Genomic DNA, 16,070 nt, shown 5'->3' with positions numbered 1-16,070 from the left:
CGCCACCTTCAGTCCAGGGCCTGATCCTGGAGACCCCGGGATCGAGTCCCACATCCGGCTCCCTACATGGAGCCTGCTTCTCCCTCTGCCTGTGTCTCTGCCTCTCTCTCATGAATAAATAAATAAAAATTTTTAAAAAATCCTAACAGTGTAGACTACCTAATGCAGAGCTTGATTAGCCTCAGTTAACCCAGCAAATGACCTTGATAGTTTTCACTTCGGCTTGAGAATAGCACGATGAAATGTTCAACATAAGTCACAGATCCCCTTAGCTGCCATTGCTTCCCAACGCCAGAGACAGCAGAGCCTCTGAGCATGAGCCTTACTGATTGAGCCTGTTCCTTGGTCATGTTGCAATTCCACTTCCTAATGAGAAGGGTCAGAGTGCTATCCTCTCTCTTACCTCTGCCATCGGTTCTGCCTTCCCCCCCACACACACACACGCCCCACCCCCGCCACTTGAGAAGTAGTGGGAGCCAGTGCTGTGACATTGAGAAGCAGTGGGAGCCTTTGGCCTTCAGTTGAATCTGGGAAGCCACGAGTCACCAGGACCACATGACCTCTTCCACTTTGTGCCTGCGTCTAGGCCTTCACGTACAACCGAGCATTCAAGCTGTCAGCCCGAGGTAGCAATGCCAGAAGAGGCGCATCGCCGTCTATTTTAGAAGATGTTTTAGAAACTGAAGCAAGCCAATAGGTTTCTATCACTGGGGTATTTATAAATCTTAGCATTTGAATCCTCTTAGCCTTCAGTCAACTTGAAATCTGTGAGCAAGCAAGGGGTGGCATGAGGCAGAAAACCAGAACCTCTCGGTGCTTTTCTTGGCTGTCGCCTGCCCTGCTGAAAAAGTTTGGGTTTATCTTCTTGTCACTTCTTAGTGCTATAAAAGCGGTTGAGTGCTGTTACATGTGGCCGTAGACAGCCACATTAGAGAAATGCTTGCCTTCTTGCCAGTCGCCAGTTTGAGGAGCATCCTGCGGCTATGAAAAAATCAAGTGTTCCTCTCCCACAGACTATTTACTGAGGTGGATTATATCTCTGCGCCGCGGTAGCTGATGTTCCAGTTTCGGATTTTTATTGGCACCGTAGACAAACCAGCCAGGGAACTATCTGGGAGATTGGGGCCATAGCCATTGGCGTTCATATCACATTTCTTTCTGTAGCAGCTCATCGTATGCAGAAAATTTCTCAGTGGCGTGGCACATTGTATAAGGAAATTCTTTTTATTGAATTCGGTAATATCCAGGGGATAGTGTTACTCTCTCCAGCCCGTTCTGACAATGGACGCTCCGTGTTCCTGAGGAGCACGTCATCGTCCTGCTGTGCAAATCCTCGTCTCTTGTTGCTCTAATCCTTTCCTGTAGAGAGTTTCTAGCAGCAGGCAGTTACTTTTCTGTCAGGGAGGGAGAAATAATAAAGGCAGCTATTCTACTTTTACCGAATGTGAAGTGCTCAGCGGCGTAATTAAATCCATAAAATGGTGAGTCATGATCACGGCACACCAGTCAGCCAGGAAGCGAGTGACGGAGCTGATGTTTATTTGCGACCAGCAGCTGATGCAGTTCCTCCAGTAGCACTTGTGTAGGCCTCTCCTGATTTGTGGGCACCAAGTGCCTAATTTCATTTTTAACAACTCCAGGCTTTAATGAATGTTCTAAAGGTTGCCCAAGGAAATGTTTAATCCAGAAAAGATCTTTAAAGCCTAGTGGATATCTGTCTGGAAGTTCTACTTTCTTGTGGTTGGCAGAGTCTACATTCTAGAAAAGAGAATCCTGTCCGAGGTGCTTCCGGATGGTCTTTTTGTCATGGAGAGGATGACATTTGGAAGCTTCTGGAAGTCCATTTCACCACTAATAATTTGAGGGTATGCGACCATAAGTCTAGCATAGGCTATAGAAGGTGGTGAAACAAAGTAAGGAAACAGTATTTCAGTACCTTCCTTTGCAGCTGGAATGCAAACATTCTTGATTCTTTGTGGGAAAATTACAAGGTATAATTTGTGTGAATGTCAGTGGCCAACATCATTCATCTGAGCATCAGAGAACTGAAGGATTTTATATAAGGTACTTCCTACCCTTCCCCAAAGACATATTGGGGTGTCAAGAAGAAAAGAATAATATACACGTGTGTTTGTGTGCGTACCTACTCACACTACTACTCACTACTCACACACTAGTGAAAGAAAAGTAAAAGTCAAGGTAGCTTAGAGAAGCCATATTTAAAATAGCTGAACTTCTATAATGTGGAAACAAAGGAAAGCTTCAGAGGATGGTTGTGGGAAAACAGACTGAGCATCAGTTACAAGAAGAAAGGCAACAGTGGAAGATATAAAAATGTTTATTGGCCTCCTAACTCTTTTCCCCTTTAAATGGACATTTTAGACTCAGGATGGTGTTTCTTTCAAAATCATACACCTTATGTAATCGTGCACCAGATGGCTTGGAAGGAATGGGTTTTAGTGAGTCAAGCTCAGGCCCTTGTCTCAAAAGCTAAACACCTCGATCATCAGGCACTCCACTCGAGGTCAAAGTGTTTTGTGATCGTTTGAGAAATTTTCCACATAGACATTTGCAATCATTGCCTTGTGCGTTCTTACCTTCCTCTCCATTTTCATGGTTTTTGTTTCCAATCTCTTGTTTCTTACCTCGTTAAGCACCTACAAAGACCTTGCAGGATTGGTCTGTCAGTCACCATTTGCACACATGGCCTGCCCAGCATTCCAATGGACCATTTTGGAGATAAAACACCTTTCCCTGGTGAGCGTTGTCCTACTGACTCCTCTCTAGCAAACACAGGGAAAGGGCACAAGCATTCCTCAGAAACACAGGTATGCTTTGGGGTCACAGCAAACTTAGAGGAGCACAAGGAAAGGTATTTGAAAATGAAGTTTGCCTTGAACAGTGATTTCCAGTATGCAGAGAACCGTGGGTTGTATCTGTAGGCTAGTGATGTACAAACAGCCTCAGTTGCATATGTAATCATTGTAGCAGGGAGAGGAAATGCGGAGTTACTGATCTGTTCTCACTCGTGCTGCCAAAACCTTGAGACCCGACTTGATGGAGCCATTCAGAGAATCTTTGTCTCTTGTTTCAGAATTTGGCTTTCAAGGGCCTGCGATGGCAAAGACCCAGGAAGCAGGATTTCTGAATAGTATGTCTCTGAAATTCTTGGCATAGGAGAAACAATAAAGTGAACATGAGATTTTTAACTTTAACACCAAGAATAAAATTGCTGCTACCGCCTAGTTTTAGTCTGGGAGTCAAGAGCATTGCAGATTGATTTTTATGCTATCATTTTTGCCACCCGTGCTCTGTGCCACTGTGTCTGCGCCCCCCCCACCCCCCCTCACCTGTTAATGTGCTTTGGGGTTAGCGTGTAGATCTTGCATCGACTCCGTGCAGTAAACGCTTCCTGTACAAAGGTGCTTGAAACAACATCTGTCATTACATCAAAGAAGGTGTTATTGCCAAGTGCAGCTGGAAGAGTTCTAATAATGAGATGCTTTTAAATGAGGTTATAATGAAAAGAAATCTGTGTGAAATGGCTGAGCCTTTTTCTAGGAAAATAAAAACGTGTGCAGTTTCCTCCCTTTATAGTCTTATTACATAAACCGTGTTTTGCATGTGTTTAGTGCAATCATTGCTCTATGTGAGAAGCTTGAGAATTTATTTCTAGTTGTGAAAAGTGCAATTTGTGTATGTGTGTGTGCACACGCGCGCGCACGCCATGTTGGAAAGGCACCATTACAGAAGGTTGCTATGGTGTTGAATTCGCTCTCTTCAGGAGAAAAGCCCCTCTAATGAATGTGGTGTTTGTAGATTCTGAACCAGTATGAGAATTCCTGAATGAGAGTCTAGAAAAAGTTATAATAAACCCATTATACAATTAAAAAGGAGAAGAGCTGCCCTCCAGAATGTGAATCCAAACCCAGAAAAGTGTTCAGTGAACAAGAACAATACTCAGTGGGTTTTCAAATTGATGGAGCTTTCCAATGGCAACTAATTTGTTCCAGCATTCAAGTGAGCATAATTAACAGAGACTTTCTTTCTTAGGCCGATTACCCTCCAAAAACCATGCCAACATTGTAACTGTAAGCAGTGAAAACCAATATTTATGAGGGGGATTGTGCAAGAGTTTGTGTGACAGATGGACATTTTATCACTGTTGATGTTTGGAATTCCCTTGAAAAGTAATGTAATATCTTGTTATTTATGAATGAATGAACAAATGATTGTGCTTTGCTGCCTGGGTTTTCTTTAAAAAGAGCAATGTTAAATCTGTTTCTCTGTCTAGCCCCTATTTCTTTATGTTAGGCATCCTCATATATTCTAATGCAAAAGCTGAAAAATCATAATTGTGTTTTTATTACAGATACAGATCCACGTGTCTTAGAAAAACAAGAATTACAGCAGCCAACCTATGTTGCCCTCAGTTACATTAATAGGTAAGCCATTTTCAGAATTTATAGCAACTTTGTATCTGCCACATGTTTGTTTTTTAAATGTATCTTTTTAACAGTAGAAAAAATTGTTTTCAGTCTTAAAATATTTACTGGAGATTATTTAAGATCCACCTCTATACAGAATTTTGTTTCTCCGTTGCAGAGCTGTAGGATTGTAGTGTTCTGTGCATATGTCTGAAAATAGGACTGATTTATAAGCTCATTCTGGAAGTATTTTGTATGCAGAGTTAGAATATGCTCTTTTGACTTCATAGGGCAGTTTGAGAGATTAATGGATGTATGTTTGAGTGAAACTTTTAAACCCTGGGGTGAAGAGGTACTTTATGAATTCAGAACATTGTTGGAATATCAGAATATATCAGGATATAATAAATCGAAATAATTTAATATCAGAAGGTTATTTAGTAGCAGCTCATTTTTAGTAAAAACACTCTCAGCAACCATCCCATCTGTGCAGAGTAACATGAGTTTTTACTGTAACTGAACGTGTGAGCATGACTTTAGAGAACACTTAGGACTTCATCTGTCAGATCTAAAAGGAGACTTGGTGTTTCAGCCAACTTAATTAAGGAGACAGTGATTTCTGGAGACAACCTAAAATCAACTTACATTAAGAAAACATACACCCCCAGAGAGAGAAAGGCAAAGCAAAAGCAAAACTAACTGGCTTTTAATGAGAATGAAAAACTCTGCTTGTAAGTCAGTGCATGAATTTCCATCAACTGTCCCTTTTTCATATGAGGCGAAGAGTGGTTTTCCTTCTCTTGGTACCAGAGCTGAAGTTCAGAGTCTGAAGTAGAAGACTGGGAATGAATTATCTTTTTTTTTTTTTTTTAAAGATTTTATTTATTTATTCATAGAGACACAGAGAGAGAGAGGCAGAGACACAGGCAGAGGGAGAAGCAGGCTCCATGCAGAGAGCCCGACGTGGGACTCGATCCCGGGTCTCCAGGATCACGCCCCGGGCTGCAGGCGGCGCTAAACTGCTGTGCCACCGGGGCTGCCCTGGGAATGAATTATCTGTACTGTTCCATTTCGAGGCATTTTTTGGGGGGAAAACTTACTAATCTTTAGAGAGCTTTGAGTTGGAGTTGCCTGTACTCCATTTCAAGTTATTTTAGAATGCATGTTTTTAAAATGATTCATTAACATCAACCTCTATCTGCATATTATTGCCTTTGGATTTCTTGCTTACGAGCCTTGCCTAGAAGTGAGGTAAAGCATCTACAGGGTCTCACTGCCTATGATTTTTGAAATTTTAAGTAGAACACCTTCAAAACCACATCAGATACAAATGAAGGTTTACGTGCTTATCTGGATTTCTCACAAAACCGGTTTTTGATGATTAACCTACATTTTGAAAAGTCTTTTATACATTAGAATTATGTGTATGTGATATGTTAATTAGCCTAATATTGGGCAATAGGATCAATAGGCTTCTGGATTAACTGGCCTTGAATAAGATTTTTTAGTAGTGCAGCTGTTATGTTTCAGGTAAAACTTTACCTGTGTGTGGACAATTTCATAGAATACCAAACCTTATTCTAGTAAGAATCTGAGCTTTTCACATTCATTCTTCTTCACATTGTCCAACCACGTTGGCAGCAGAGATCTACTCATTACATAGGTGTTCTATTCCCTGGAGAAATACTCTGAGAAATATTTGGTAGTCCCAAATACTCTGGTGTGATTTGGGACTATCAAAGAAGACACTGTCGACAAGGGCCACACACAACAAAGCTACCAGAGAACTTGAATCAAGTATGGTAGTTTAGCATAAACTGTGCAGTAGGAGAAGCTTGAATCTGAGTCTTCGCATAGGAAATACAATGACGTGAACATGTAGTTCTTGGAATTCGCCACATCCTGTCCCAGATGACACAGAGTTGACGTATGAGAGGATGGATGTGTTTGCTGGTCTTTAGGTGACGAGAAGGACTGTGTACAGAGGTTGCCCAGGTTACTAACAACTTTTCTCACTCGAGATCCCTTTGTGAACAGTGTCACATTGGTAACGTAGTACATTAACATATGACAGTCTGTGTATTTGTAGGTGATGGATAAACACTTAGTAAATGAGAAGACCAAGCCCTGGATAACTGTGAGGAAGAAGTCAGGTCTGGCAACAAGGAGAGTTAGGTGAAAAGGAGTTGTAGGGCTCTTAGACCTAGAAGGGAAACCCTGGAATTCACATGAAGCCAGTAGAGGATTCAAGAAGAGAGTAATGAGTTTAACTGGAAAGAAAGTCTGCTTGACAGCAATCTCCTGCAGCAGAAAAGAGTGCTATTAGGGGGGAAAAAATAATTTTTTTTTCTCTCCAACCTCAGGGGAAAATAAAGCTTAATTTTGCTGAACAGTGAAGACAGAAAAAGAATATTTCTCTGCTCATGTATCTGTTTATACAACCCTAATGTACTTTTGGACATCCCAAAATTGAGATGAAACTTTCTTCGGCAAGAACATTGCCAAAGAGTGAAAACAACAGACTTTGGGCCCTTCAAATGGAGCTAGCTTTTTGGATTCTAAAAAAGAAAAGAACTGAGTGGAAATTGGAGCCTATATTTATATGTTTTAAATTGCCTTACTCTCTTGAACCCAATGTGTTGAACAAACTTTTAATTCCTTGAAAAGCAGTTCTGTTACAACACCTGAGCAAATTTTAAAATCTAAATAGTGAGAATGAGACAGACTGAATGAATTAGGGTTCTGGGAACAGTTTGGGGCGAGGGAGATGGATATGAATTTTAAAGATAGGAAGCTCTGTTAATTTTGTGATGTGAGGAGCAAGAATAAGTCCATGTAATGGGAAGTTTAATTACTGCGTCTGTATAATATTCGTATACCTGGGAAGTATAAAGTGCAAGAAGAAAGGCTATAAGACTTTGAGAGCGAATATAGAAGAAATAATACTAGAAAGAGCAAATATAACATTTCTTATGCTCTGAGCTCTATGCTAAACATTCTTTTTACATGGCTTATTTCAGTCTTCACAATAACCCTATGAAGGAGGTACTGTGATGATCTCCACTATACAGTGAGGGATAGAAGTTAAGTGACTTGTCATAGGTCCCCAGGTGGTATGCTGGGGATTATTGGGTTCAAACCTACATCATTAGGCTCCAGAATCTGGGCTCCTAATCACTATACAACTTGATTTGTTGGGATATCAGAGTTACATGCTAGTTTACTTTAGAAAAGTAAGAAGAAAATTTGGAAAACTAATGTTAGAAAAATACAGTAGGACAGCTGGGCAGAGAGGCACAGAGAGACCTAAAAATCAGGGTATATTGCCAAGCTGTAGATAACCAGAGAGTAGCAACCTAGTAAAACAGTAGGAGACAGCAGGAGCTAAACCTGCTGTAAGTGAGGCAATCAGTAACTCCTAAATGATACATTGCTATGGGAAAAGCAAATTGAGTGTGCCAGGCACATCCTAGCAGAGCAAGCAGGCCTCTGCTGTCCTGGAGAGGGATGCCTTCCATTGCAGGCAGAAAGGGTGGAGCTCATGAGCGGGGTGCACAGGGGACAGGATGGGTCAGGACTATCTTCACTCCCCCTCTCACCAGTAGGCACGTGATAGGTGAGTGGCAAGGTGAAGTCAGGTGAGCCTCCATCAAAAGGCTGATCAGGGGGATCCCTGGGTGGCTCAGCGGTTTAGCGCCTGCCTCCAGCCCAGTGTGTGATCCTGGAGTCCTGGGATCGAGTCCCGCATCAGGCTCCCTGCGTGGAGCCTGCTTCTCCCTCTGCCTGTGTTTCTGCCTCTCTCTCTCTCTCTCTCTCTCTCTCTGTATTTCTCATGAGTAAATGAATAAAATAGTTTAAAAAAAAAAAAAAAAAGGCTGATCAGAAACACTAACCCATACCTGGAGGTTTCCTTCAGGTTATGGTGATGTGGTTCAGGTGGCTGCCTTGAGGTGATAAGATGGCTTATTAGTAACTTGTGACTCTGCAAAATAGGTACCTGAGAGGGGATCCCTGGGTGGTGCAGTGGTTTAGCGCCTGCCTTTGGCCCAGGGTGCGATCCTGGAGACCCGGGATCAAATCCCACGTTGGGCTCCCGGTGCATGGAGCCTGCTTCTCCCTCTGCCTGTGTCTCTGCCTCTCTCTCTCTCTCTGTGACTATCATAAATAAATAAAAATTAAAAAAAGAAAAGAACTTCATTCTAAAAAAAAAAATATGTACCTGAGATAACCTAAACCTAGTAGCCTACATGGCCATGGCTGCTAGTTAGACTATCTTTTCTACAAAATGTTTTTCTTAATTTAGAAATGTTATTTTAACCTCAGTTTTTCAATTGTGTATATGATTTTGAGGTAAACTGTAAAGGAGTATCCTGCCTAGGCCCAAATTGGTACCTTTCTTGCGGTCAATACCTTGTTGTTTACTACCTAATAAAGATCTAATAGTTCTCATACCTAAACTACAGCTCTACTCCAGTTCTCTTTGTAAGACTGCACTGCCACAAGAGTTAGGTTTCACCTCCTCTGAAAATGGCTTTTTATTTAGCTTCGTGTTTGCTATTAAATTGCAAATTCTAAAATGAGTTTCATAGAACACCAATTCCAAAGGGTATTTTCTTGTGTCTGTCTGTCTCTCTCACACACACCTCATTTACTCACAAAGGATTCTGTGGTCAATTAAATGTGGGGAAAATCTGAGTTAAATAAAATGGGTTTCTTTACTGCAGGATTTATCAGATCTTTTCCTTTGCTGCTATGCATTCTAAGTCTCTAGGAGAAAATCTGTTTCTCATAGGGACCTGATCCCAGAGCACTTTTTCTTGAAGCATCTGATGGGACTTGTTCTGCATATACCGGCAGGGGGTTGCTAGAATTACATCACTTTCACCTGCATCCTCAACTTCCCCAAGGAACCCTGAAACCTTTTATTCAGGAAAGCGTTCTATTCTTTTCCTGGTTCAAAAATCAGAAGACTACTTTTTTCCTCATGGTCAGCTGGGACAAAGGAGAAAATTATGCCCTTCTATGATAACCCAGTCAACCTGTCTTGTGCCTTATTTATTTGAGAGAGAGTGGAGGGGCAGGAGGGAGAGGGAAAGAATGTCTTAAGCAGACTCCCTGCCCAATCTTAGGACCCTGAGATCATGACCTGAGCCAAAACCAAGAGTCTGACTCTTAACCAACTTGTACCTCTTTTTATTTTTTTTTTTAATTTTTGAAAGTTTTGAGAGAGATTGAGAGCATGCATGAATAGGGGGGAGGAGCAGAGGGAGGAGAAGCAGACACCCCACTAAGCAGGTGGCCTGACCTCAGGACCCTGAGATCATGACCTGAGCTGGAGACAGACACTAAACCAACTGAGCCACCAAGGCACCCCTTCGTGCCTCTTTTAATAGTAATCCCTTTACTTCTCACAGCCTTCCCAGATACCTAGTTGGTTTCTATGAAAACAAAACTTACATTTTCTTATTTAGAAACTATCACAGTTGATTTCCCCCATCTCCAATGTCATTCTCTTCTCTCTTTGAGAAATAGGACAATGTAGTAGTTATGAGTATGGGAGGAGTGGGGTGCCTGGCTGGCTCAGTCAATGGGGCATGCATTCCTCGATCTTGGGGTTGTAAGGTCAAGCTCCACATTGGGTATAGAGCTCACTTAAAAATCTTTAAAACAAAAAAATGGACAAGTCAGGCTACTTAGGTTTGAGTCCTTTTTCTGCTATTCATGAACTTTGTGAGCAAATTGACAAGTCTCAGTGTGTTTCCTTCTCTCTAATGACACATTCCTTATTTTGAGTATTGATGTGTGTATATAAAGCACATGCAACTGTGCTTATGACAGTATTACATAGGTCTAAGTCTTTATTTTTTTATATTCTACTCTTGCAAGTCACTGTTTTCTCTCTCAAATCAATAATTAGAGGAACAAGTGCAGAGGGGAAGCACTGCTTTGGCGTGGAGCCAGAACACCTCTCACCAGGAAATCTACTCCATGAGGACAGGGACATTTTTCTGTCTCCCACAACTGTGTCCCCACTCCCCAGAACAGTGTCTGGCACATAGTAGACTCTCAGTATTTACTGAATGAGTGAACGAATGCATTGTGACTTTGTGTCTGAGTCAAAGAGAGTGACTACATGGGGGATTCCAGGAACTCTAGGGATGCTTATCTGAGAAATCAGGAGCCTCTGGTACTCACGTTGAGAGGGCTATGTGATAAAAAAAAAAAAAAAAAAAAGGCATGTTGTACATTTATTTAGCACTTATGTGGATTGCAGTACAAAAATCTGTTAAGTGGTGGCTATCAATAGTTCTCCTGCCATAAACAACTGGACAAACTTAGGAGATAATGGTTTGTAAGCTCTGGATAATAGGCAGTAAAGACCGATCCCTGAGAGAAAGGAAGCATGATCACCTGGCTCACTCTGAGGACCATTTTCTTACTGCAGTGGAGTTCCCTAGAACTGTTCAAACCTGAGCACAGCACAACAGTCCCACTGCCCTAGGAAGAGAGAGGTTGATGGTTGGGGTAACTAAAGCTGCTGGAATCTGTAGCACAGAGGGACTATAGATGAGGGATCTGTGTAGAAGAGGATCACAGAAGTCTGTATGAGGATCCTTCATGAGTCCATGACTGAGGATGGGCTGTGTATATTATTTGGTATAAGACTGTGGATCTTACCAAGGAGCAGCAAATACATGGGTGAGAATGAAACCACGAGACCAGAGGTGAGGTGTTGCTGGTAGGCATTGCATTCCAGCCCAGCCAGCGGGGAAATGACTGGTTAGCACCCTACTCTTCTACCTGAGATATTAGAAATAAGAACTTTGTCCTAGAGCGTGCCCTGCTTTAGAGCCACTCTAAAAACCTCTAAAACTGGGCAGCCCGGGTGGCTTAGCAGTTTAGCACCGCCTTCAGCCCAGGGTGTGATCCTGGAGACCAGGGATCGAGTCCCACATCAGGCTCCCCGTATGGAGCCTGCTTCTCCCTCTCCCTCTACCCCTACCTCTCTCTCTCTCTCTCTCTCTCTCTCTGTGTGTGTGTGTGTGTGTGTGTCTAATAAATAAATAAAATCTTAAAAAAAAAAAAACTTGCTCCACTAATGCTTTAAAAAAAATAAAATAAAAACCCCTAAAACCAAGCCTCTATAAGATATTCAGAGGAGACAAAGTTCAGAAGTGAGTCCTGACAAGTTAGATATTCTTAGAAAACACTCTGGGAAAACACTCTGGGCTTTCCACAGATTTGCCCTAAGAAGGTATACATTTAGGCCTATACAGGTTCAACATAATCAGCCTGAAATTGAACTGCCTGCTAGAACAAAAATCACTAGTCTTCATAGGAATGAATCTGATATGACAATGTCTAATATGCAATAAAAAATGACTAGACATGAAGGACAGAAAAATCTTATCCTTAGATGAGGGGGGAAAAAAAAGCAGTCAACAAAGACTCTCCCTAACATCTGATATGGCCCAGATGTTAGTTTTGGGAAAAAAAGACTTGAAAGCAGTCATTATAAATGTGTTCAAGAACTCAAAGGAAGAATACACTAAATAAGAGGTTGTTTTGAATGAAAATAAAATCAGTCTGGATGCTTTTTAAAAAATTCTACCAGAGTATAAACTGCTTCATGAAAGCTTTCTTCCTTTTCACCCCACTTTTATTCCCACTCCAAAACCTCACCTAATTCCCCCGAACCATCACTCTGGCTGTTTCAGTTGGACTCATTTTTGCCAGATTATAGTCCGTCATAGCCTCATAAAAAAAGCTGTAATTAGCCAAGTGTGCACTGACCTTCTATTTTATACAAACAAGACTGAAACATTTGATTTTTTTTTTTTAAATCTAAAGGCAGTAGGTTTTTTTTTAATGAAACCACCTGTTTGTGGTCTTCTGAGAGCAGTCTGTATTTATTACAATACAAGACATGCTTTCCTATTTCCCTCCTTTGTCCACCAGATCTGAAGTTCTCTGTGCCCCAGCCCCATACTGAAGTTTGTGGCCTAATGCATGCCATAAACATGTTGCATGCTGTTAGATCTCAAACACCAGACGTTGTGCTACCATTTTCTCAACCTGTGTTTTTTATGAACATCAGTTGAAACAAAGCTGAGATGGCTGCCTGCCAGATTTTCCTTGTAATATCGCTAACCTGATTTGGCTTGCTCATTGTGTTTTGCAAAAACCATGTACTCTCAAGAGACACAGAGAAACTGGAAAAAACCCTTATGTGACATTTTGGCTTGCTTCAGCAGAATTCGCTTGTGCTGCTGGCATAAAACACATGGTGAGAGAGGGGAGTCCTGGCAGAACTTGGTGATATGATTTGCTTGTTAGAATCTGGGCTTCTTGCATAACTTACTTCTTTGCTGTCCAGTTTGTTCTTAGCTCAGTGTTTTAAAGCAGGTTGCTTATATGGTTACCTGTTAGGTCCATTTTTTTTAATGTTTCTTGTGTCTACCATCAGTATTTATGACTGATCTTTTTTTTGATGCCAGTATACTTAGCATACAGTGATATATTAGATTCAGGTGTACAGTGTGGTGATTCAACAATTGCATATAACACCCAGTGCTCATCACAAGTGCACTCTTAATCCCCATCACCTATTTCACCCACCCACCCACTTCCCCTCTGGTAACTATCAGTCCTTTATATTTAAGAGTCTGGTTTTTGGTTTCTCCTTCTTTTTTTTCTTTGTTCATTTGTTTCTTAAATTCCATATGTGAGTGAAATCATACGGTATTTGTCTTTCTCTGACTAATTTCACGTAGCATTATACCCTCTAGATCCATCCATGTTGTTGGAAATGGCAAGAGTTCATTCTTTTCATGGGTGAGTAAGGTTCCATTGTATGTGTGTGTATTTATACATACCATTTTATCCATTCATCTATCAGTGGACACTTGGGCTGCTTCCAGAATTTGGCTGTCGTAAATCATGCTGCAATCAATCTAGAGATGTATTTTTCAAATTAGTGTTTTCATATTGCTTGGGCAAATATCCAATAGTGGAATTGCTGGATCATATGGTATTTCTATTTAACATTTTTAAGGAAACTCCATACTGTTTTCCACAGTGACTACACTAGTTTGCATTCCTACCAACAGTGTATGGGGGTTCCTTTTTCTCCACATCCTCCCAACCCTTGTTGTTTCTTGTATTTTATATTTCACCCATTCTGGTAGGTGTGAGGTGTTATCTCATTATAGTTTTGTTTTGCATATCCCTGATGATGAGTGACACTGAGCATCTTTTCATGTATATGTTGACCATTTTTATGTCTTCTGTGGAGACATGTCTGTTTGTATCTTCTGCTCATTTTGAGTATATAGTATATAACTGTACTGGAATTAATACCTCAACACAATACCTTGTTTTTGAGGTATTGAGCTGTAAAAGTTCTTTATCAGATATGTTATTTGTAAATATTTTTTCCCATTCAGTAGGTTTTCTTTTAGTTTTGTTGATTTCCTTTGCTGCGCAGAAGCTTTTTGTTTTGATGTAGTTTTAATAGTTTATTTTTGCTTTCATTTCTTTTGCCTCAAGAGATCTATCTAGGAAAACGTTGCTACAGCTGATGTCAGAAATTACTACCTGTGTTCTCAAGAACTTTTATGGTTTCAAGTCTCACATTTAGGTCTTTAATCCACTTTGAGTTTATTTTTGTGGACCATGTAAGAAAGTACTCTAGTTTCATTCTTTTGCATGTAGCTGTCCAGTTTTCCCAACACCATTTGTTAAAAAGATTTTTCCCATTGCATATTTTTATAGTTTTTTAAAATTATTCTTTATGCCCAATGTGGGGCTTGAACTCAGATTCTTGAAATCAAGAGTCATATGCTCTACCAACTGAGCTAGTCATGTGCTTCCCACCCCCATTGCCTATTCTTTCCTCCTTTGTCAAAGATTAATCCATAATCTTGGGTTTATTTCTGGGCGCTCTATTCCATTGATCTATGTGTCTATTTTATGCCAGTGCCATACTGTTTTAGATACTACAGCTTTGTAACATGAAGTTTGGAACTATGATACCTCCAGTTTGTTCTTTTCAAGATTGCTTTGGCTATTTGAGGTCTCTTGTGATTCTATACAAATTTTAGGATTGTTCTAGTTCTGTGAAAATGCTATTGATATTATTTTGATAGAGATTGCATTGAATCTGTAGATTGTTAAAATGTCCATATTACCAAAATCAATGTTATTGTTCCCAATCCATGAGCATAATAGATCATTTGTTTCATTTTATTTTATTTGTTTGTATCCTCAGTTTCTTTCATCAATGTTTTATAGTTTTCAGAGTATAGGTATTTTACCTCTTTGACTAGGTTTATTCCTACATATTGTTTTTGGTGCAATTGTAAATGGAACCATTTTCATAATTTCTTTCTGCTACTTCATTATTAGTGTGTAGAAATGCAACAGATTTCTGTATATTGATTTTTGTATCTGGTGACCTCACTGAACTGATTTATAAGTTCTAGTAGTTTTTGGGTGGAGTCTTTAGGGTTTTCTATATAGAGTATTATTATGACTTTTTTTATGCATCTTTGAGTACAGTTCAAAGCTGCATTACATTTTTTAAAAATCTTCAAACTTACTGGAATGAGATACCATGATATTGAAAGAATCTAATAATAGACTTAGATTTTCTATTTTTTTTTTTTTCCCTTTGTAGAAACCCATTCCCCAGACTTATCCTAAGTAAGAGCTGCTATACTTTCAGTGTTTCTGACTGTGACATTACTGTGTTGATCAGTGTCCAGTGCCACCTCTTCTCTCCCCCTATTCAGGCCAGTTGCTGGATATTAACTTGGAGTTTGTCAACTTGCACTAATTGCCTTGTGTCATTGACCCTGCTCACTCATTATCTCCACTCTGAGCCTCAGATAAAACTAACAAGTGCCTCTCTACTGAGGCTAGCTTTTGAGAGTCACTACAGAAAAGCACCTAGCAATGTGATTCATTTCACTGCAAACACAACCTTTCCAACTTAGCTGGGCCCTCAAGACTGTCCCATAATCCTTTTTCATCTCATGTTAAAACCTGGCTAAACTTATCACAGTCAGTTTCTAGTGTACCTATTATACTAAAGTTCCTAAAGGAATTCCCAATCCCCTCATCAGCAGATATTCTCAGTTCCTGTACTGAGCAGATAAAGACTGTTTCTGTGTCCACTCTCAGCTTCCCTCTTCATCATCTCCAGATTCATCTGGATCCTTCATCCAGTTATACTCTACACCCATCTCTTATCCCAATGGCCTGGAAATCCCTCTCCTCTGGCTTCATTTAGTAACAGCACATATACCTGAAGGTTTTGTCTGTCCTAAGAATTCCCTATCCATTTCCATTTTCTCTTCATGGATACCTATGGCATCTTCCTTGACACTTCACTTACTTGGTCTACCTGCATCGATGCCATTGGCTACTTTGTTTCTGAAAACTTTCTTCTCTTGTGCCCATTAACTTGTTCTGTCCTTGTGCTTCTTCTACTTCTTTTCAACACATGGCGGCTTCTTCCTAATTTGTGTCTCTAGTATTTTGCTTTTCTGTGTATATTTCCTCCATTCCATGAGTTTACCTCTATTGCCTCTGTGGAAAGAACTCCTCAACCCATAACCCCAGCTTCCTTCCAATCTTAAT

General features: G+C 40.5%; 1 protein-coding gene across 2 annotated transcripts in view; it reads left to right on the top strand.

The window, feature by feature from the left end:
• JAZF1 (JAZF zinc finger 1) overlaps positions 1-16,070 on the top strand; it is a 336,143-nt gene that overhangs the window by 187,258 nt on the left and 132,815 nt on the right. For both annotated transcript variants that reach the window (XM_038557196.1, XM_038557197.1), the window contains exon 2: positions 4,373-4,445. In XM_038557196.1, the coding sequence (XP_038413124.1) occupies positions 4,373-4,445 (73 nt within the window). The remainder of the gene's footprint in view (positions 1-4,372; positions 4,446-16,070) is intronic.

Source organism: Canis lupus, chromosome 14, assembly GCF_011100685.1.
Source record: "Canis lupus familiaris isolate Mischka breed German Shepherd chromosome 14, alternate assembly UU_Cfam_GSD_1.0, whole genome shotgun sequence".
Classification (NCBI taxonomy): Eukaryota; Metazoa; Chordata; class Mammalia; order Carnivora; family Canidae; genus Canis; species Canis lupus.
Note: the sequence above shows the minus strand (reverse complement) of the source record. Positions and strands in the feature narration are given on the sequence as shown.